The following is a 15896-nucleotide window of genomic DNA, read 5'->3' on the forward strand; positions in this document are numbered from 1 at the left end:
TGGCTGGTGGCCAGCAGAGTAGTAGAGATTGGATCCTTTAACAGATGAAGTATGGCTGTCATCTCCCGTCTGACCAGCGTCATCTCCCTTCCAGCCTGTGCTCTTCTTGGCCATAGGACTTCTATACAGACTATCACCTCTGCTTTCCTGCTTAATTATGAGAGGCTCTCTCTCTCTCTCTCTCTCTCTCTCTCTCTCTCTCTCTCATCCTCTCATTCTCTCTTGCTCTCTCCTCTCGCTTGCTCTCTCTCTCTCTCTCTTGCTCTCGCTGTCTCATATTTAATGCTCCAGTACGAGGCTTCACACTTGACCTTGTGTGCTTTTCTTGGTGTACCATCTTAGTGGGGGCCTGTCTCTTTCCTCCCCAAGCCTTGTGTGTGGCACAGTGCTCTGCAGGGCTGCTGTGTACAACCCATTGACTGGGCACAGTGTATTCAGCCCAGGGCTTCTGCTCCTTGATTCTTCCCCAGGCCTCTCCTGTCCCATCTCCAGTCTCCTCCATCCTCACGTGGCTAGTCATTCTTTACAACAGCTGAGGATACAGTGAGTTTGACACACCACTTCATGTCTTCTCTTTGCCTTTGCATCCCTCTCTTACCCCGCTGTGGACCCTCTCCATTACCAGGTTTCTTTCTGTGATGCCTGCCTGACTTGTCCTTGGCTCTCCTGGAGACTGGCTGGCCTCTTCTGGCCCCTGTTTCCATTTATCAGGATTCTGGCCTTAGGCTTCTCTTATCCTGCACTTTCAACCATGTTTCCACAAAGTTCCCTGACTACTCTGGCTCCAGGAAGTTCCTTGGCTCTTTTTGCTGGCTTGATCTCCTGCCAACGTGGTTGTCATGGAAACTGTAGACTCAGCCTGCCCTGCCTTCCTTGGTGATTCTGACCCCTGAATATGATTCTGTGTCTTGGGAATGTCCTCATGTCCAGTTAGGCAAACATCCTCGATTCCCTTTTCCTTTACTCTTACACCTGTGAGAGCATTTAAATCAGTAAAGTACCAGCGTACACTCTTCAGAATGTAGTACTGTGTTCTCAGTCTTTCTGCTTCTGTCATACTTTGAACTGTTGTGTATACAGTTGACAGAGTCTCATTTCTTTAGTGCTGGGGACTGACAGGATCCCATAAGTGTTAGGCATGTATCTACCATGGAGCTCCATTTCCAGCCTTCCTTTGTAAGGAACTTTTTCTTTCAAGACAGGTGTCTCTAAGCCGCCTAGGCAGGCTTTGAGCTTTTTCTGCTCCTACTTCAGCCTCCTAGGTTGGCTGGTATTACAGGCCTGCACCACCAGGCCTGGCTCAAAAAATCCTTCTTGTTGAAACATGACCTTGAGAATTCTCTATCTAAAAACATTCATTGGCTCCTTCAAGTTGGGAGAATAATGTAACTTAGTTTGAAGAGCTTATAATAGTCCTTGAGACTCAGGCTCATATCACACTTGAACTTTAGAGATAGACCATGTTGGTCTCAGTCACAGTCTTAGTTCCGGATGGGCTCCTTCATTCCAGCAGACCAGTTGCTCTGTCTCTAGTTGTCTTTGTGGGAGGCAGTAGTGCCCATCTCTCTAGCCTGAGAGTCCAACCCAGAGCCTGGATCATTAGTTCTAGTTTCTGCTGCCTGTAGCATGCCTATGCTCCTATGGAGGAAACCCTGGGGAATCCTTGTTTTTTATCCTTGTTTTTTATGGAGTTCATCTTCCAGTGAGGAAAATTGGACTCTGATGTCAGCTGGAGGTGAATGCTGAGTGAAGACAGGGATGATTGAAAGGATTTGGTAAAAGCTATCTTTTTATGTGTTTTACTTATTTGTGTGTTTTATTTTGAAAATTTAAAAAGATTTTTGTTTTATTTTTACATTTTAAAATATTTAAAAGATTAAAAATATTTAAAATATTTAAAGGGTTCTGGGGATGGAACTTGGGGCCTTGTCCATGCTTGGCATATGCACTTTCATTGGGCTATATCCTGACCCCTGGGCTCCATTTTAAATAGCACATTGGGGGAGCCACTTCACTGAGGTTGGTGATATTTGAGCTGAAAGGTTGACCTATATACAACTTATGTAAACCTGAGATGTTTGGGGGAAGATATTCTAGACCCTGGGAATGGCAAATGCAGAGTAGGTGGCTGTGAGACCCCAAGGTCAAGGAATAGCAGCAATCTTCTGCCTTGAATGACACAGGGTAAGGTGAGCTTTTAAGGGCACAAACAAGGAGACTGCTGGAGAGATGAGATTGCACTGTGACGGATACAAGGAAGATTTGGAGGGGTTTGCTTTCAAAATGGCCTGGCTGTTATATCTGGTTATTTGGACTAGGTATGGGAGCTCTGTGTCAATATGGGTTTCAGGACAAGAGAGACAGGTATGATGGACCAGAGTAGCAGCAATGAAAGGGGAGAGGTACTTGGGTTCTGACTGTCTTGAGGGTGGAGCCCTCAGCACCTGTTGGCAACCAGGTGATAGAATTAAGGTAACTGACATGGGGAGGGGCAGCATGGGAAGAGTGGGTCTCAGGCAGGTTGGGTGGGTGTGGTAAGTACAAATGTAAAGAAAGAAATATGCCTGGAGAGATGGGAAATAGATAGTGGGCTGGGAAGCCTAGAAGCCAGGGCCAGGCTACACACACATCTGGAAGTTAGCAGTGTGTTAAAGCACAATAGAAAGGAGTAATCTCTCCTGGCTGGAGGAATTCCCTAACCCTTTCTAAAATAGAAGGTGTCTGAGCAGAGTCTTGAAGAATGAGCATACTTCCCAAAGCAGAGGTGGGCCCTGGAATGGCTACTTAGTTAGGTCCTAACAGGGAAACTAGACCAGAATCCAATCTAACCAACTAGCTACATGCTACCCTTTCTTCCATTGGTGAAATGAGAAAGCCATTTGAGCAAAGAGAGACACAGAAGGCCAGCCATGTCCATGGGCTGTGTTGTCTGTAGTGAAGAGTCGCAACTTGGGAGAGTCTTGAAGCCCGAGAACCAGAGACTACCATGAGCCATTATTTGTATTGCAGCAGCTGCAACCCAGATAAGTGGGGGCCCTTACTTTAGGATCACTCCAGCTGGAGTTGGGTCTCCCTCAGCTGGTCCCTCTGTGCTCTCAGACTGTGTTTATGGGAAATGGCTTGCTCTATATGGTCACAGTGACTACGGATTTTGGTCTTTAATGTAGAGAAAATTACTAGATGTTTTTTAGTTGATGGGGTAAAGATTATGCACAGGAAAATTTGTGTTTTTAAGATCTTTTGGGGATGGATGTATAAAATTGAGCTTGCATTGGGTCTGTCCTGGGTGTCTTAAGGAATTATAAGGGTGTGCTGTAGAATATCACAGCAATTCTGTCTCTCTGTTTCTTTGTCTTTATCTCTGTCTGTCTGTCTGTCTGCCTCTCTCTCTCTCTTTCTGTAAGTTTATGGGTGTGATTGGTAGCCAAGGCTGGCTTAGAATTCATAGCAATTCTTTTGCCTCAGCCTCCCAAGTGCTGCAATTTCAGGAGTGACCCACCACAATGATCTGAGTGATGTCTATCATTAGGTAAGTGAGGGTATCTTCTATACTGATAACAACTTCTATCCAAGTTGGAAGTTAGGTTCTTCTTGAATTACTGAGACCACTGCTGTGCTGAACATGTTCTAAGCAGGAATTTTGATTTTTATAAATTATATTACAATGACTGTTGCCATAAGTCTGTTGGTTTTGGACAGCCAATGGATTAGGACAATATTTTTGTGCCCACAGGATGTTCTGGGCATAAGCCTTTTTGCAGAAGAATGCCACAGTCTGGATCTCATAGTACATAGATTTTCTTTGAGACTGGGTTTCACTATGTATTCCAGGCTAGCTTCAAACTTACAGAGATCCACATGCCCCTGCCTCTCCAGTGTTGGGATTAAAGGTGCGCGCCATCATGTCAGGACACAGGTGCTTTTTTTATGTAGAAAACATAGAAAAAGCCAGATAATTGAGTAAGTTCTAGACATATTATAGCTACATGTTAGTGGGTGCTAAGTTTAATTTAAACCTTTCTGTAGTGAGGTAAGTGAAGCTGAGTAATTTAGGTGTCTTTACTCCTTGGCTGCCAGCCCACACTTCCTTCTTTTCCTCACTCACCAGACGAGTTTAGTGTGGTCTCTTTCTGTGTTTTCTGTATTAGATAGCTATGATCTATGTATTCCTCAACATGCTTTTCAGACATAGTTGAGATGCAGATACAAGTCATTCTTTCAAATGGCTATGTTACATTCCTTCAGACATAGTACATATGTTGCACATGAGAATTCTCTAGACTAGTCTCAACTCTTTTGTTTTCTGGGCCACCCCTCCTGCTTGACACCTTGTGTTTTCTAGGTAGCTGTGAGTCTGATCGCAGACCATTAAAGCTAAGAGAGTGCTGGCTGCACTCCAGTTCTTCCACCTGTGGAGGACCTTAGGGCAGGTGGTTTACGGAGCTAGGAAGCTAGGAATCTGGTGAGCTTCCAGTAGGGGGTTGTCATCTACTTGTGCCAAGTTGGCCCTAGGTCCCTTTGATGGCCATGTCAGTGACAGCTCTGGGTGTTGATTCCGCCACTGTAATAATGGGTGTGACATGGCTTGGCAGCTTCTTGTCTCCGGAGGATGTTGGAGAGGGTACTTTATTAGTTTATAATACTTTGGGTCTAAAATTTCTTTGAAACAATTTTATCTATATGTAGGGTTCTTTATATGACTATTTCAAAATAAGAGCCATAGGATTGGGCTTCAGCCTGTGCTGTTTCAAACATAGTGTTTGCAATAGTTTGGTAGTTGTTGTTGGTTTTTGTTTTTTGTTTTTTTTCGCGACACGTTTTCTACATAGCCTTGGTTGTCTTAGATCAGACTGGCCTTGAACTCAGATCCACTCAGGGCCAGAATTTCTTATCCGTTCTTACACCTACTACCCTAGCTACATCTTGCGAGCCTACCAGTTCTACTACAGGGACCCCGCCTGGCAGGAGCCTAGCCACTCATTGCTCATCAAGGGCAAAGTTCATCTGTGCCAGGCCTCCTGGGTCACCCAGGGTACCACAGAGGCTGACCACCATCTGCACAAGGTGGGCATAGTCTTCCACAGCCAACACACCCTGCTTGACACTGCCAGGAACTCAGTCAGACCCAAGCTGGCCAGGACTGTACAGGACGGCTGCCCCCAGGCCAGGCCTGGCTGCCAGGGACACTGTATGAGATCCTGAGCTCCCGGGTCCCAGGTGACTACATGGTGGCACTGGGCTTCAGCATGCACGAACTCAGTGTGCTGCACCTGCAGTGTCACATCCAATGGCAGCCTGGGGTGGCACCCTATCTAGTCGAGGAGTTGTTCCTTGGGGATGTCCACACTGACTGGGCAGAGAGACAGCACTGCCGTCCCACTGGCTACCAGTGCCCCCTGCAAAGTGCTCTGGTGAGTACGGAGCTCTCTGGGGATGCTCTGGCGCTCAGCCCAGCAGGTCCTATAGTCTGGTCCCGCTAAGGGTCTGATCTACTCACTGTCCTCACCTCTGGTCAGCTAACCTCAGGACATTAGCACATTCAGTTACCTCTGCTTGAGCCTTCTAGTCTCAGCTTCTGCAAGGCTAGGTGAATTTTGTAGAGAATAACATAGTTCATCCTCCCTAGCCTAGTCATTCTTGGCATGCATCTCCTGGGTTTGGTCTTCATGATTCTTGCAAGACCCCATCCCCATCTCCGTCCCCATCCCTGTCCCCTTCCCCACAGGGCACAATGGTTCAGGCAGGTTTCTTCCTGTTTGGCTCTGTTTACCTGGTCCCTCTATTTCCCACTCTGCATATCTCCTAACACCCAGCATACCCTACTGTCAGGGAGCCCAGCCTGTTGCCTGTCACCTCCTCACTTGGGCACTAAGTATTTCCTCAGGGGAGTTCTGTGGCACCACCCAGCGTGGGGTCTGGCAGCTGGATAAAGGCAGCATAGCATTGGAAACAGTCCACTGGGGCTGTGGTATTCTCTTAGTGACATCCTTCAGGAGCCAGGGGGCTCACTGGTGACCAGGGGACAAACCACTGATGTGTGTGTGTGCACACATGCTGATGTTATAGGGTGTTGCATCAAACTCCACACGCATTATGGAGTTAGTATAATGAACAGAGGTGGAGCTGGGAGATGGGCAGTAACTCTCACTACTGAAGCTTAGTGGAAACAAAGGTGAGGAGGGGCTAGGACTCTGGATTAGGACCTGGGCCTCTGAATATGTGGATCCCTGTGAGGCCTGTGGTCCTCATTTCTCCTCCTTCCTTTGTTTCTTTCTTTTGTTTTGTTGCTGTTGTTGTTTGAGACAGGGTTTCTCTGTGTGGCCCTGGTTGTCCTGGAACTCAGTCTGTAGACCAGGCTGGCCTCGAACTCAGAAATCCGCCTGCCTCCGCCTCCGCCTCTGCTGCAATTAAAGATATGTGCTACTGCTGCCCGGCTGCACCGCTTTGCTTCTGTTTCCAAAGCACTGTGTTAATGTGTGAACTAATGTAAGAGGTAGATTTAGGAAAACCAACTGGAGAGTTGATGGTTGTTGAAGAGCTGACCCTCTATGAACATTCTGTCTGATCTCCTGGTATCTCTCCACATGCTCCTTCATCTATCATAGTGTCCCACTTGGGAGCCCAGGCTGACCTCCAGCTCTTCTTCCTTCTCCTGCAGCCTCCTTTGATTACAGACAAGTGCACTAAGCCTGCTCTTTTTTTGTTTTTAGAGGGAAGGAAACTTTAGAAACTGAAGAGCTCTGAAATAGCATTTTTGATACAGACCGTTTCATGAGAACAACACACACATGAAAGAAAGAACTTCATATAGTAGCACACGCAACAGTATAGAAAACCTCCCACTGATCTGTCATGCATCCAGGCCTTCTGCTGTTGGTGGTCCCTTGATAAAGGCCTAGATGTGATACCGGATGCGCCAGTCCATAGACACAGAAACAAACGTGCAGAATAGGTTATGTAAGAAGGAAGGGGAGGGCGAGCCACACTACAGGGAGATGTGGGAATGAGCCCAGCCTTGGGGTCCTCTGCCTGACGTTCCTCTTCCAGATTTGAGGTCCTGTTGGCCCTCCCCTTTCAGCCTTGGGATCCTCTGCCTGGCCCCCTTCTTCCAGCCTTGGGGTTCTCTGCCTGGCCCTCCCCTTCCAGCTTTGAGGTCTTCTGCCTGGCCCTCTACTTCCGGCCTTGGGGTCCTCTGCCTGACTCTCCTCTTCCAGTCTTGGGGTCCTCTGCCTGACCCTCCTCTTCCAGTCTTGGGGTCCTCTGCCTGACTCTCCTCTTCCAGTCTTGGGGTCCTCTGCCTGGCACTCCTCTTCTAGCCTTGGGGTCCTCTGCCTGACTCTCCTCTTCCAGCCTTGGGGTCCTCTGCCTGACTATCCTCTTCCAGCCTTGGGGTCCTCTGCCTGACCCCCTTCTTCCAGCCTTGGGGTCCTCTGCCTGGCCCTCCTCTTCCAGCCTTGAGGTCCTCTGCCTGACCCCCTTCTTCCAGCCTTGGGGTCCTCTGCCTGATGCTCCTCTTCCAGCTTTGAGGTCCTCTGCCTGGCCCTCTACTTCCAGCCTTGGGGTCCTCTGCCTGACTCTCCTCTTCCAGCCTTGGGGTCCTCTGCCTGACCCTCCTCTTCCAGCCTCGGGGTCCTCTGCCTGGCCCTCCTCTTCCAGCCTTGGGGTCCTCTGCCTGACTCTCCTCTTCCAGCCTCGGGGTCCTCTGCCTGACTCTCCTCTTCCAGCCTCGGGGTCCTCTGCCTGACCCTCCTCTTCCAGCCTTGGGGTCCTCTGCCTGACTCTCCTCTTCCAGCCTTGGGGTCCTCTGCCTGACCCTCCTCTTCCAGCCTTGGGGTCCTCTGCCTGATCCTCCTCTTCCAGCCTTGGGGTCCTCTGCCTGACCCTCCTCTTCCAGCCTTGGGGTCCTCTGCCTGACCCTCCTCTTCCAGCCTTGAGGTCCTCTGCCTGACCCTCCTCTTCCAGCCTTGGGGTCCTCTGCCTGACCCTCCTCTTCCAGCCTTGGGGTCCTCTGCCTGGCCCTCCTCTTCTAGCCTTTGGGTCCTCTGCCTGACTCTCCTCTTCCAGCCTTGGGGTCCTCTGACTGACCCTCCTCTTCCAGCCTTGGGGTCCTCTGCCTGACTCTCCTCTTCCAGCCTTGGGGTCCTCTGACTGACCCTCCTCTTCCAGTCTTGGGGTCCTCTGCCTGATGCTCCTCTTCCAGCCTTGGGGTCCTCTGCCTGACCCTCCTCTTCCAGCCTTGGGGTCCTCTGCCTGGCCCTCCTCTTCTAGCCTTGGGGTCCTCTGCCTGACTCTCCTCTTCCAGCCTTGGGGTCCTCTGCCTGACCCCCTTCTTCCAGCCTTGGGGTCCTCTGCCTGGCCCTCCTCTTCCAGCCTTGAGGTCCTCTGCCTGACCCCCTTCTTCCAGCCTTGGGGTCCTCTGCCTGACGCTCCTCTTCCAGCTTTGAGGTCCTCTGCCTGGCCCTCTACTTCCAGCCTTGGGGTCCTCTGCCTGACTCTCCTCTTCCAGCCTTGGGGTCCTCTGCCTGACCCTCCTCTTCCAGCCTCGGGGTCCTCTGCCTGGCCCTCCTCTTCCAGCCTTGGGGTCCTCTGCCTGACTCTCCTCTTCCAGCCTTGGGGTCCTCTGCCTGGCCCTCCACTTCCAGCCTTGGGGTCCTGCTGAACCTCCTCTTCCAGTCTTGGGGTCCTCTGCCTGACCCTCCTCTTCCAGCCTTGGGGTCCTGCTGAACCTCCTCTTCCAGTCTTGGGGTCCTCTGCCTGACCCTCCTCTTCCAGCCTTGGGGTCCTGCTGAACCTCCTCTTCCAGTCTTGGGGTCCTCTGCCTGACCCTCCTCTTCCAGCCTTAGGTTCCTGCTGAACCTCCTCTTCCAGTCTTGGGGTCCTCTGCCTGGCCCTCCTCTTCCAGCCTTGGGGTCCTCTGCCTGACCCTCCTCTTCCAGCCTTAGGGTCCTGCTGAACCTCCTCTTCCAGTCTTGGGGTCCTCTGCCTGACCCTCCTCTTCCAGTCTTGGGGTCCTCTGCCTGACCCTCCTCTTCCAGCCTTAGGGTCCTGCTGAACCTCCTCTTCCAGTCTTGGGGTCCTCTGCCTGGCCCTCCTCTTCCAGCCTTGGGGTCTTCTGCCTGACCCTCCTCTTCTAGCCTTAGGGTCCTGCTGACCCTCCTCTTCCAGTCTTGGGGTCCTCTGCCTGACCCTCCTCTTCCAGTCTTGGGGTCCTCTGCCTGGCCCTCCTCTTCCAGCCTTGGGGTCCTCTGCCTGACACTCCTCTTCCAGCCTTGGGGTCCTGCTGAACCTCCTCTTCCAGTCTTGGGGTCCTCTGCCTGACCCTCCTCTTCCAGTCTTGGGGTTCTCTGCCTGGTCCTCCTCTTCCAGCCTTGCGGTTCTCTGACTGGCCCTCACCTTCCAGCCTTGGGGTCCTTTGCCTGACCCCCTTCTTCCAGCCTTGGGGTTCTCTGCCTGACCCTCCTCTTCCAGTCTTGGGGTCCTCTGCCTGGCCCCCTTCTTCCAGCCTTGGGGTCCTCTGCTTTGCCCTCCTCTTCCAGCCTTGGGGTCCTCTACCTGGCCCCCTTCTTCCAGCCATGGGGTTCTCTGGCTGGCCCCCTTCTTCCAGCCTTGGGGTTCTCTGCCTGACCCCCTTCTTTCAGCCTTGGGGTTCTCTGCCTGACCCTCCTCTTCCAGCCTCGGGGTCCTCTGCCTGACCCCCTTCTTCCAGCCTTGGGGTTCTCTGCCTGACCCTCCTCTTCCAGCCTTGGGGTCCTCTGCCTGGCCCTCCTCTTCCAGCCTTGGGGTCCTCTGCCTGACCCCCTTCTTCCAGCCTTGGGGTCCTCTGCCTGACCCCCTTCTTCCAGCCTTGGGGTTCTCTGCCTTACCCTCCTCTTCCAGCCTTGGGGTCCTCTGCCTGACCCCCTTCTTCCAGCCTTGGGGTCCTCTTCCTGACCCCCTTCTTCCAGTCTTGGGGTTCTCTGTCTGGCCCCCTTCTTCCAGCCTTGGGGTTCTCTGCCTGACCCCCTTCTTCCAGCCTTGGGGTCCTCTGCCTGACCCCCTTCTTCCAGCCTTGGGGTCCTCTTCCTGACCCCCTTCTTCCAGCCTTGGGGTTCTCTGCCTGGCCCTCCTCTTCCAGCCTTGGGATCCTCTGCCTGGCCCCCTTCTTCCAGCCTTGGGGTCTTCTGCCTGGCCCTCCTCTTCCAGCCTCGGGGTCCTCTGCCTGACCCCCTTCTTCCAGCCTTGGGGTTCTCTGCCTGACCCTCCTCTTCCAGCCTTGGGGTTCTCTACCTGGCCCTCCCCTTCCAGCCTTGGGGTTCTCTGCCTGGCCCTCCCCTTCCAGCCTTGGGGTCCTCTGCCTGGCCCTCCTCTTCCAGCCTTGGGGTCTTCTGCCTGACCCCCTTCTTCCAGTCTTGGGGTTCTCTTCCTGACCCCCTTTTTCCAGCCTTGGGGTTCTCTGCCTGGCCCTCCCCTTCCAGCCTTGGGGTCTTCTGCCTGACCCCCTTCTTCCAGCCTTGGAGTCCTCTGCCTGGCCCCCTTCTTCCAGCCTTGGGGTTCTCTGCCTGGCCCCCTTCTTCCAGCCTTGGGGTTCTCTGCCTGGCCCTCCTCTTCCAGCCTTGGGGTCCTCTGCCTGGCCCCCTTCTTCCAGCCTTGGGGTCCTCTGCCTTGCCCTCCTCTTCCATCCTTGAGGTCCTCTGCCTGGCCCCCTTCTTCCAGCCGTGGGGTTCTCTGTCTGGCCCCCTTCTTCCAGCCTTGGAGTTCTCTGCCTGACCCCCTTCTTCCAGCCTTGGGGTTCTCTGCCTCACCTTCCTCTTCCAGCCTTGGGGTTCTCTGCCTGGCCCTCCCCTTCTAGCCTTGGGGTCCTCTGCCTGGCCCTCCTCTTCCAGCCTTGGGGTCTTCTGCCTGACCCCCTTCTTCCAGCCTTGGGGTCCTCTGCCTGGCCCCTTTCTTCCAGCCTTGGGGTTCTCTGCCTTACCCTCCTCTTCCAGCCTTGGGGTCCTCTGCCTGACCCCCTTCTTCCAGCCTTGGGGTCCTCTGCCTGGCCCTCCTCTTTCATCCTTGAGGTCCTCTGCCTGACCCCCTTCTTCCAGTCTTGGGGTTCTCTGCCTGACCCCCTTCTTCCAGCCTTGGGGTTTTCTGCCTTACCCTCCTCTTCCAGCCTTGGGGTCCTCTGCCTGACCCCCTTTTTCCAGCCTTGGGGTTCTCTGTCTGGCCCTCCCCCTGGCCCTCCTCTTCCAGCCTTGGGATCCTTTGCCTGCCCTTCCTCTTCAAGCCTTAGGGTCTTGCTGCCCCTCTTCTTGCAGTCTTGCAGTCTTGCAGTCAGGTAAGGAAGGTAGCAGGCAGGGCTTGGTATTCAGTAAAAACAGGTTGTGGCGGGATAAATGTAAACATCAGATTTGACTTTAGAAGGCCCATGTCTCCCAATTTTAATATATTTTCTCATGTACAACGTCTATTGGATTGAGACCTCAAGGACGGTTTTATTGTCCCAGCAACATCCATCAAAAGTCTTTGCTTCTACCCGAAGGCTCTCTGTAGGGTTGAAGTGAATGTGGCCGCTTATTGTTTGGGGGGTCGCGGAGAGGGAAGTGTTTGTAGGAGAGGAAACTGATGAAGCCTTTTGTGTAGTCTGCAGCCAAGCTAATAACTTAAGCTTCTGTCTGGAAGGCTGAGGCCTGGTGTATTACGTGTCAGGTTGGTGTGTAACTGCTGTGGCAATACATGCAGTGAGAATTCCAAAGACTGGAAAACACACCAGGAAATAAATTATACAGGAAGGGGGTGTATTTATATACTAGGATTTCATGAGCTCTAGAAGAGGAAGAGAAGGGATTTCTGTGCCCAGCAGTGGGTCCGTGACTGTCCCTGTACACCTGCGCCTGTGTGCATTTGAATTCAGAGTCCACTGGACATGCGGATGCAGCATGCCAAGCAGTCTCCTCCATAAAGCACAGCTCTTCTGTAGATGGGGTGGCTCATGGGAGATGGTGCAGAAAAGGGAGCCCTCAACAAAGCAGCTGCCTTCTGAAGTTTTTTGTCTACCCTGGGGTCTGATGGTGGCTGGTAGATGCTCACTGTCGGCCCTGGACCTGTTCGTCGTCTCTATAGTTGTATCCTTTCCAGAATGCTGCATGGCGACTGTCACTTAGACTATGGTTTAGGTTCCTGTCATGCTTTCCATGGATGATGATGATATTATTATTATTAATATTATTATGAATATTATCTACATCTGGATTTTCCATAGTTTATTGTAGTCTCCTTCTGAAGGACTTTGTTTTGCTTCTGTGGTGGCCATTGTTCTGGTGAGGCTGTTAAACCTTCATTTACAGTATGGGAATACCAGGGAGAATGGCACCCAGCTGGGCTGAGGGTATAGCTCAGAGTTAGAGCCCTGGTTTAGCATGTGCAAGCCCCTCAGTTCAAGTTTGAATAAAACCACAAAAAGAAAAAGAAAAAAAAATACCTGACACCCTTTCCGTAACCTTGAGTCCTCCCCACGTTTGGTGCTCAGTGTTGGACTTTAGCTACACTAGGAAGAAGTGGTGACAGTTCGTTGTGTTTTCAGCTTGTGTTTTTCTGAGTCCTCCCCTCTCCATCTTCAGTGCGATGCCTGAAGCTCTTGTGTCCATTTCAAAGTCAGGTGGCATGTTTCCATGCTGTTGAGTTTCAGGACTTCTCCATGTGTTCAGCAAATGATCCTTTATTAGATTGGGTGCATCTTTTATACACAGCCCTCTTGGTCTGTAGCTCTTGTTCCTCCATCCTGTCGGCAATATTCCTCGGCAGGGCAGATGTTTCTATTTTTATTTATTTGATTTTTTTCAGTGTTGGGGATGGACTCCAGGGCTTGAGTGTTAAGTACCCCTTCTTCAGAGCCCTGCCTAGCCCACAGGCTTCACATTCCAATAACATCCAGCTCATTACCAATTCTTCTTGCATTCCACCTTGGTCCGTTTCTTAAAAAGTCACCTAAGTCATTTAGATTCCCTTCCACATTACTTCCTGGGAGTCTTACTTAGGATTTATTTATTCATTGTATAACAAGGTGTCACTGTAGCCTTGGGTGGCTGGAACTTGCTGTGTAGACCAGGCTGGACTTGAACTCACTCACAGAGATCTTCCTGCCTCTGCCTCCTGAGAGCTGGGATTGAAGAGGCTGCCATCATGCCCAGCTATATTAGACAAGCTAATCTTTACTTTCTAGTAGAATTGAATTGTGTTAAAAATAAAATGCTATCTTTTCCTCTCCAACATATAGTCTTACCACTTATCAGGCAGTCTTAAAAACAGGCTTAAGTCTGCAGATGAGAAAGGCCCAGGCTGAGCTCTAAGCCCTGGACTTTTCACTGTGACTTGTATAGTTGCCCAGTGTGAGGTCTCACATTGTTGTTTTGTAAGGCTGGTGTTTGGATTTCCTAACAGGAAGAGTTCCATGTTAGTGATGCTCTCTGTGCAGCAGTCACCAAAAGTGTTCAGACCTTGTAAAGCTTGGGGAAACACTCAGGTGTTATCTTTCCTGATTGGTAAATTCATCCAGCCTTCTTGTCTTATTTCCTTCTGTTTGAGACAGGATCTTACTTTGTAGCCTGGAATTTCATGGTGTGCATTGTGTGGCTCAGGCTGACCTTGAACTCACAGTCCTTCTGCCTCAGCCTCTGGGATTGCACATGTGAGCCACTGGTTCCTGGCTTGAATCTCACTGTCTCTGGAGAGAACTTGAGTGCCTGGAGCCTTCTCCCTTGAACTTCAAGACAGTGCTTTAAGTCTGAGCTTGTGTCCTGTGACCTGTAACACAAGATCCGTCCTCTCTGTCTCTTTTTACAAACACACACGTTTCTTTGGGTTTGTGTTCTTTGCTTTCTTCATCAGGTGGAATTCAGATCTTCCTTAAGTAATTTAAAAAAAGACAGAGAGGCAAGCCACAGGGCCTGGGGAGAGTGCAGGTGGTTTATGCCATGCTTTCCTGGATCTAATCCCTCCAAGAACAAGTGGAGGAGTTTACATTCTGTCAGTTAATGCTGTTTTATGAGTATCTTTATCAGCCGTAATCAATGCTTGCAGCTGCACACAGCTGGAACAGGGGAAGAAAGAATCCATTCAGCCTGTTCCATAGAAGAAGAGAACGTTAAAACACATGGGAATCTACTCCAGGTTGGGGCTGTTTCTCTGTATTCATTCTCGCTGGGAGATATGGAGTTTCTAATTCCACACAGACACCTGGACCAAGGGATAGAAGACATGGAAAAAAGTAATTAAGGGATGTGATGTGCTCTCACTCTGGAGACACAAATCAGTTTTTTCAATTTCTTAAAAGAAAAAAAAAACAACTTTTGAAGATTTCATTTGTAAAATTGACTGTATTTTATAAGCAATGTTTAAGTTCATTGGTGATAAATATGCATGTTTGTGGAATAAAGTCCCATTTTTTGCATAACGCTTTAATGGAAATGGCAGTTTTATGAAATGAAAGTGACTAGGAAAAATCTGAATGGTGCTCATAAGCCTCCCCGTCCTTTTTATTGAGGTTTTGTGTTCTAATTCATTAGTGCAGAGAAGGCAAGCACTAACATGGCTTATCTCCTGTAATTATTCAAATTGAAGTTATTTTCAATAAAATTCTTGAAGTAAATTGCCCAGAGTGGGGCGAAGAGGATTGGCCTGTTTTTGCAAACTGCCTTGATTTTTACCCATGAGACTTTGCTGTTCTACTAGTGGTGTCTGTGCTGCATATATTTCCAGTATGGCTCCCTCCAGAGTTCTTCAAGTCAGTGCCCAGACCCAAGGCGGGGTGCTGGGGGAAATGCAGCTAGTTCTGTCCTGCCCACTGCTACCAGCATTGCTTGTCTTTTAATAATTTAGGCCATCTTTTATGTAATTCATGTAAATTGAAATGCCATTTATATTGCCACATAATAGGCAGACCTGGGTAACTTGCCACTATGTGCTCAGTCAGTGGAATCTAGCTTGTGTTTATAGAATCTCAGAAGACGTTGGTGAAGTCTACAACTGGGATCCCTACCCCAGCTTAATGGGGAGCAGAAGGGGAGACACTGGAAACTGCGGTGGGCATAGTAAGTGCCTGTCTTCTCCATGTGAGATGTCTGTATGCTGTGATGGGTGTGTTATATTTTTGATCTGACAGTGTGTCCACATTCTTGAGGCTCAATGATCATTCCGTGTATTTTCCTTTTTTTTTTTTTTTTTTTTTTTTTGAGACAGGGCCTATTTTTGTATTGCAGATTGGCTTAGAATTTGCCATGTACCAAATGATGACCTTTAACTTCTATCTTTTTGCCTCCACCTTCCCAAATTCAGAATGATAGGCATGACCCACTATGCCTGGCCCTTTTTCTATTGACCTATTGATACTGGAAATGGGCCCTTTCATGAGTACCCTCAGAACTCCCTGGCTGCCTGAATACCCACAGTTGTAGAGCAGGGTTTGGTGTGTTTTATGAAATCTAGGCCTGCAAGTTGTACCCATGCAGGCTTGTAGGGCTTATCGCTTTCTTTGGCCCTAGAAAAGCAGAGCTGTTTTTAGCCCTCCTTTTTATAGACTGTGCTTACTGAAGTGATCCCCACCTTAAGTAAAGGGGTATCAGCCTTCTTATCTTCCCATGAGTCAGCCTACATGCAGTGCAGGTGGGATAGGGTAGAATTCCAGAGAGTGGCTATCCCACATGCCCCTGGACAGTCTCAACACCAAGTGTCTCATTTCTCCCTGGAGGCCAAGAACTTGTTGCCTCCAGCATCCAGCTCTCCTTCCCTGTAGCTGCAAACCCTTTGGGCCAAGGCTAGCTGTCTCCCATGCATTTTCCGCGGCGGGCGAGGAGTTGGTTTGCAGTAGATTCTGTTCTGGGTGTAGCTCCATTCCGGATCCTTCAGGAAGTCCTCTCTCCTGGCCTCAGCCTGGTTCA

General features: G+C 50.3%; 1 protein-coding gene and 1 pseudogene across 5 annotated transcripts in view; both read left to right on the forward strand.

The window, feature by feature from the left end:
* Vapb (VAMP associated protein B and C) overlaps positions 1 to 15896 on the forward strand; it is a 41022-nt gene that overhangs the window by 6850 nt on the left and 18276 nt on the right. For 2 of the 5 annotated variants that reach the window (XM_076930333.1, XM_076930334.1), the window contains exon 1: positions 14993 to 15050. The exons of the other annotated variants lie outside the window; for them this stretch is intronic. In XM_076930333.1, the coding sequence (XP_076786448.1) occupies positions 15008 to 15050 (43 nt within the window). In that variant the 5' untranslated portion in view covers positions 14993 to 15007. Of the gene's footprint in view, positions 1 to 14992; positions 15051 to 15896 lie in introns of those variants that run through there. 5 annotated transcript variants of the gene reach the window in all.
* On the forward strand, positions 4610 to 7819 carry LOC143441109 (protein APCDD1-like pseudogene; annotated as a pseudogene).

Source organism: Arvicanthis niloticus, chromosome 2, assembly GCF_011762505.2.
Source record: "Arvicanthis niloticus isolate mArvNil1 chromosome 2, mArvNil1.pat.X, whole genome shotgun sequence".
NCBI classification, from domain to species: Eukaryota; Metazoa; Chordata; class Mammalia; order Rodentia; family Muridae; genus Arvicanthis; species Arvicanthis niloticus.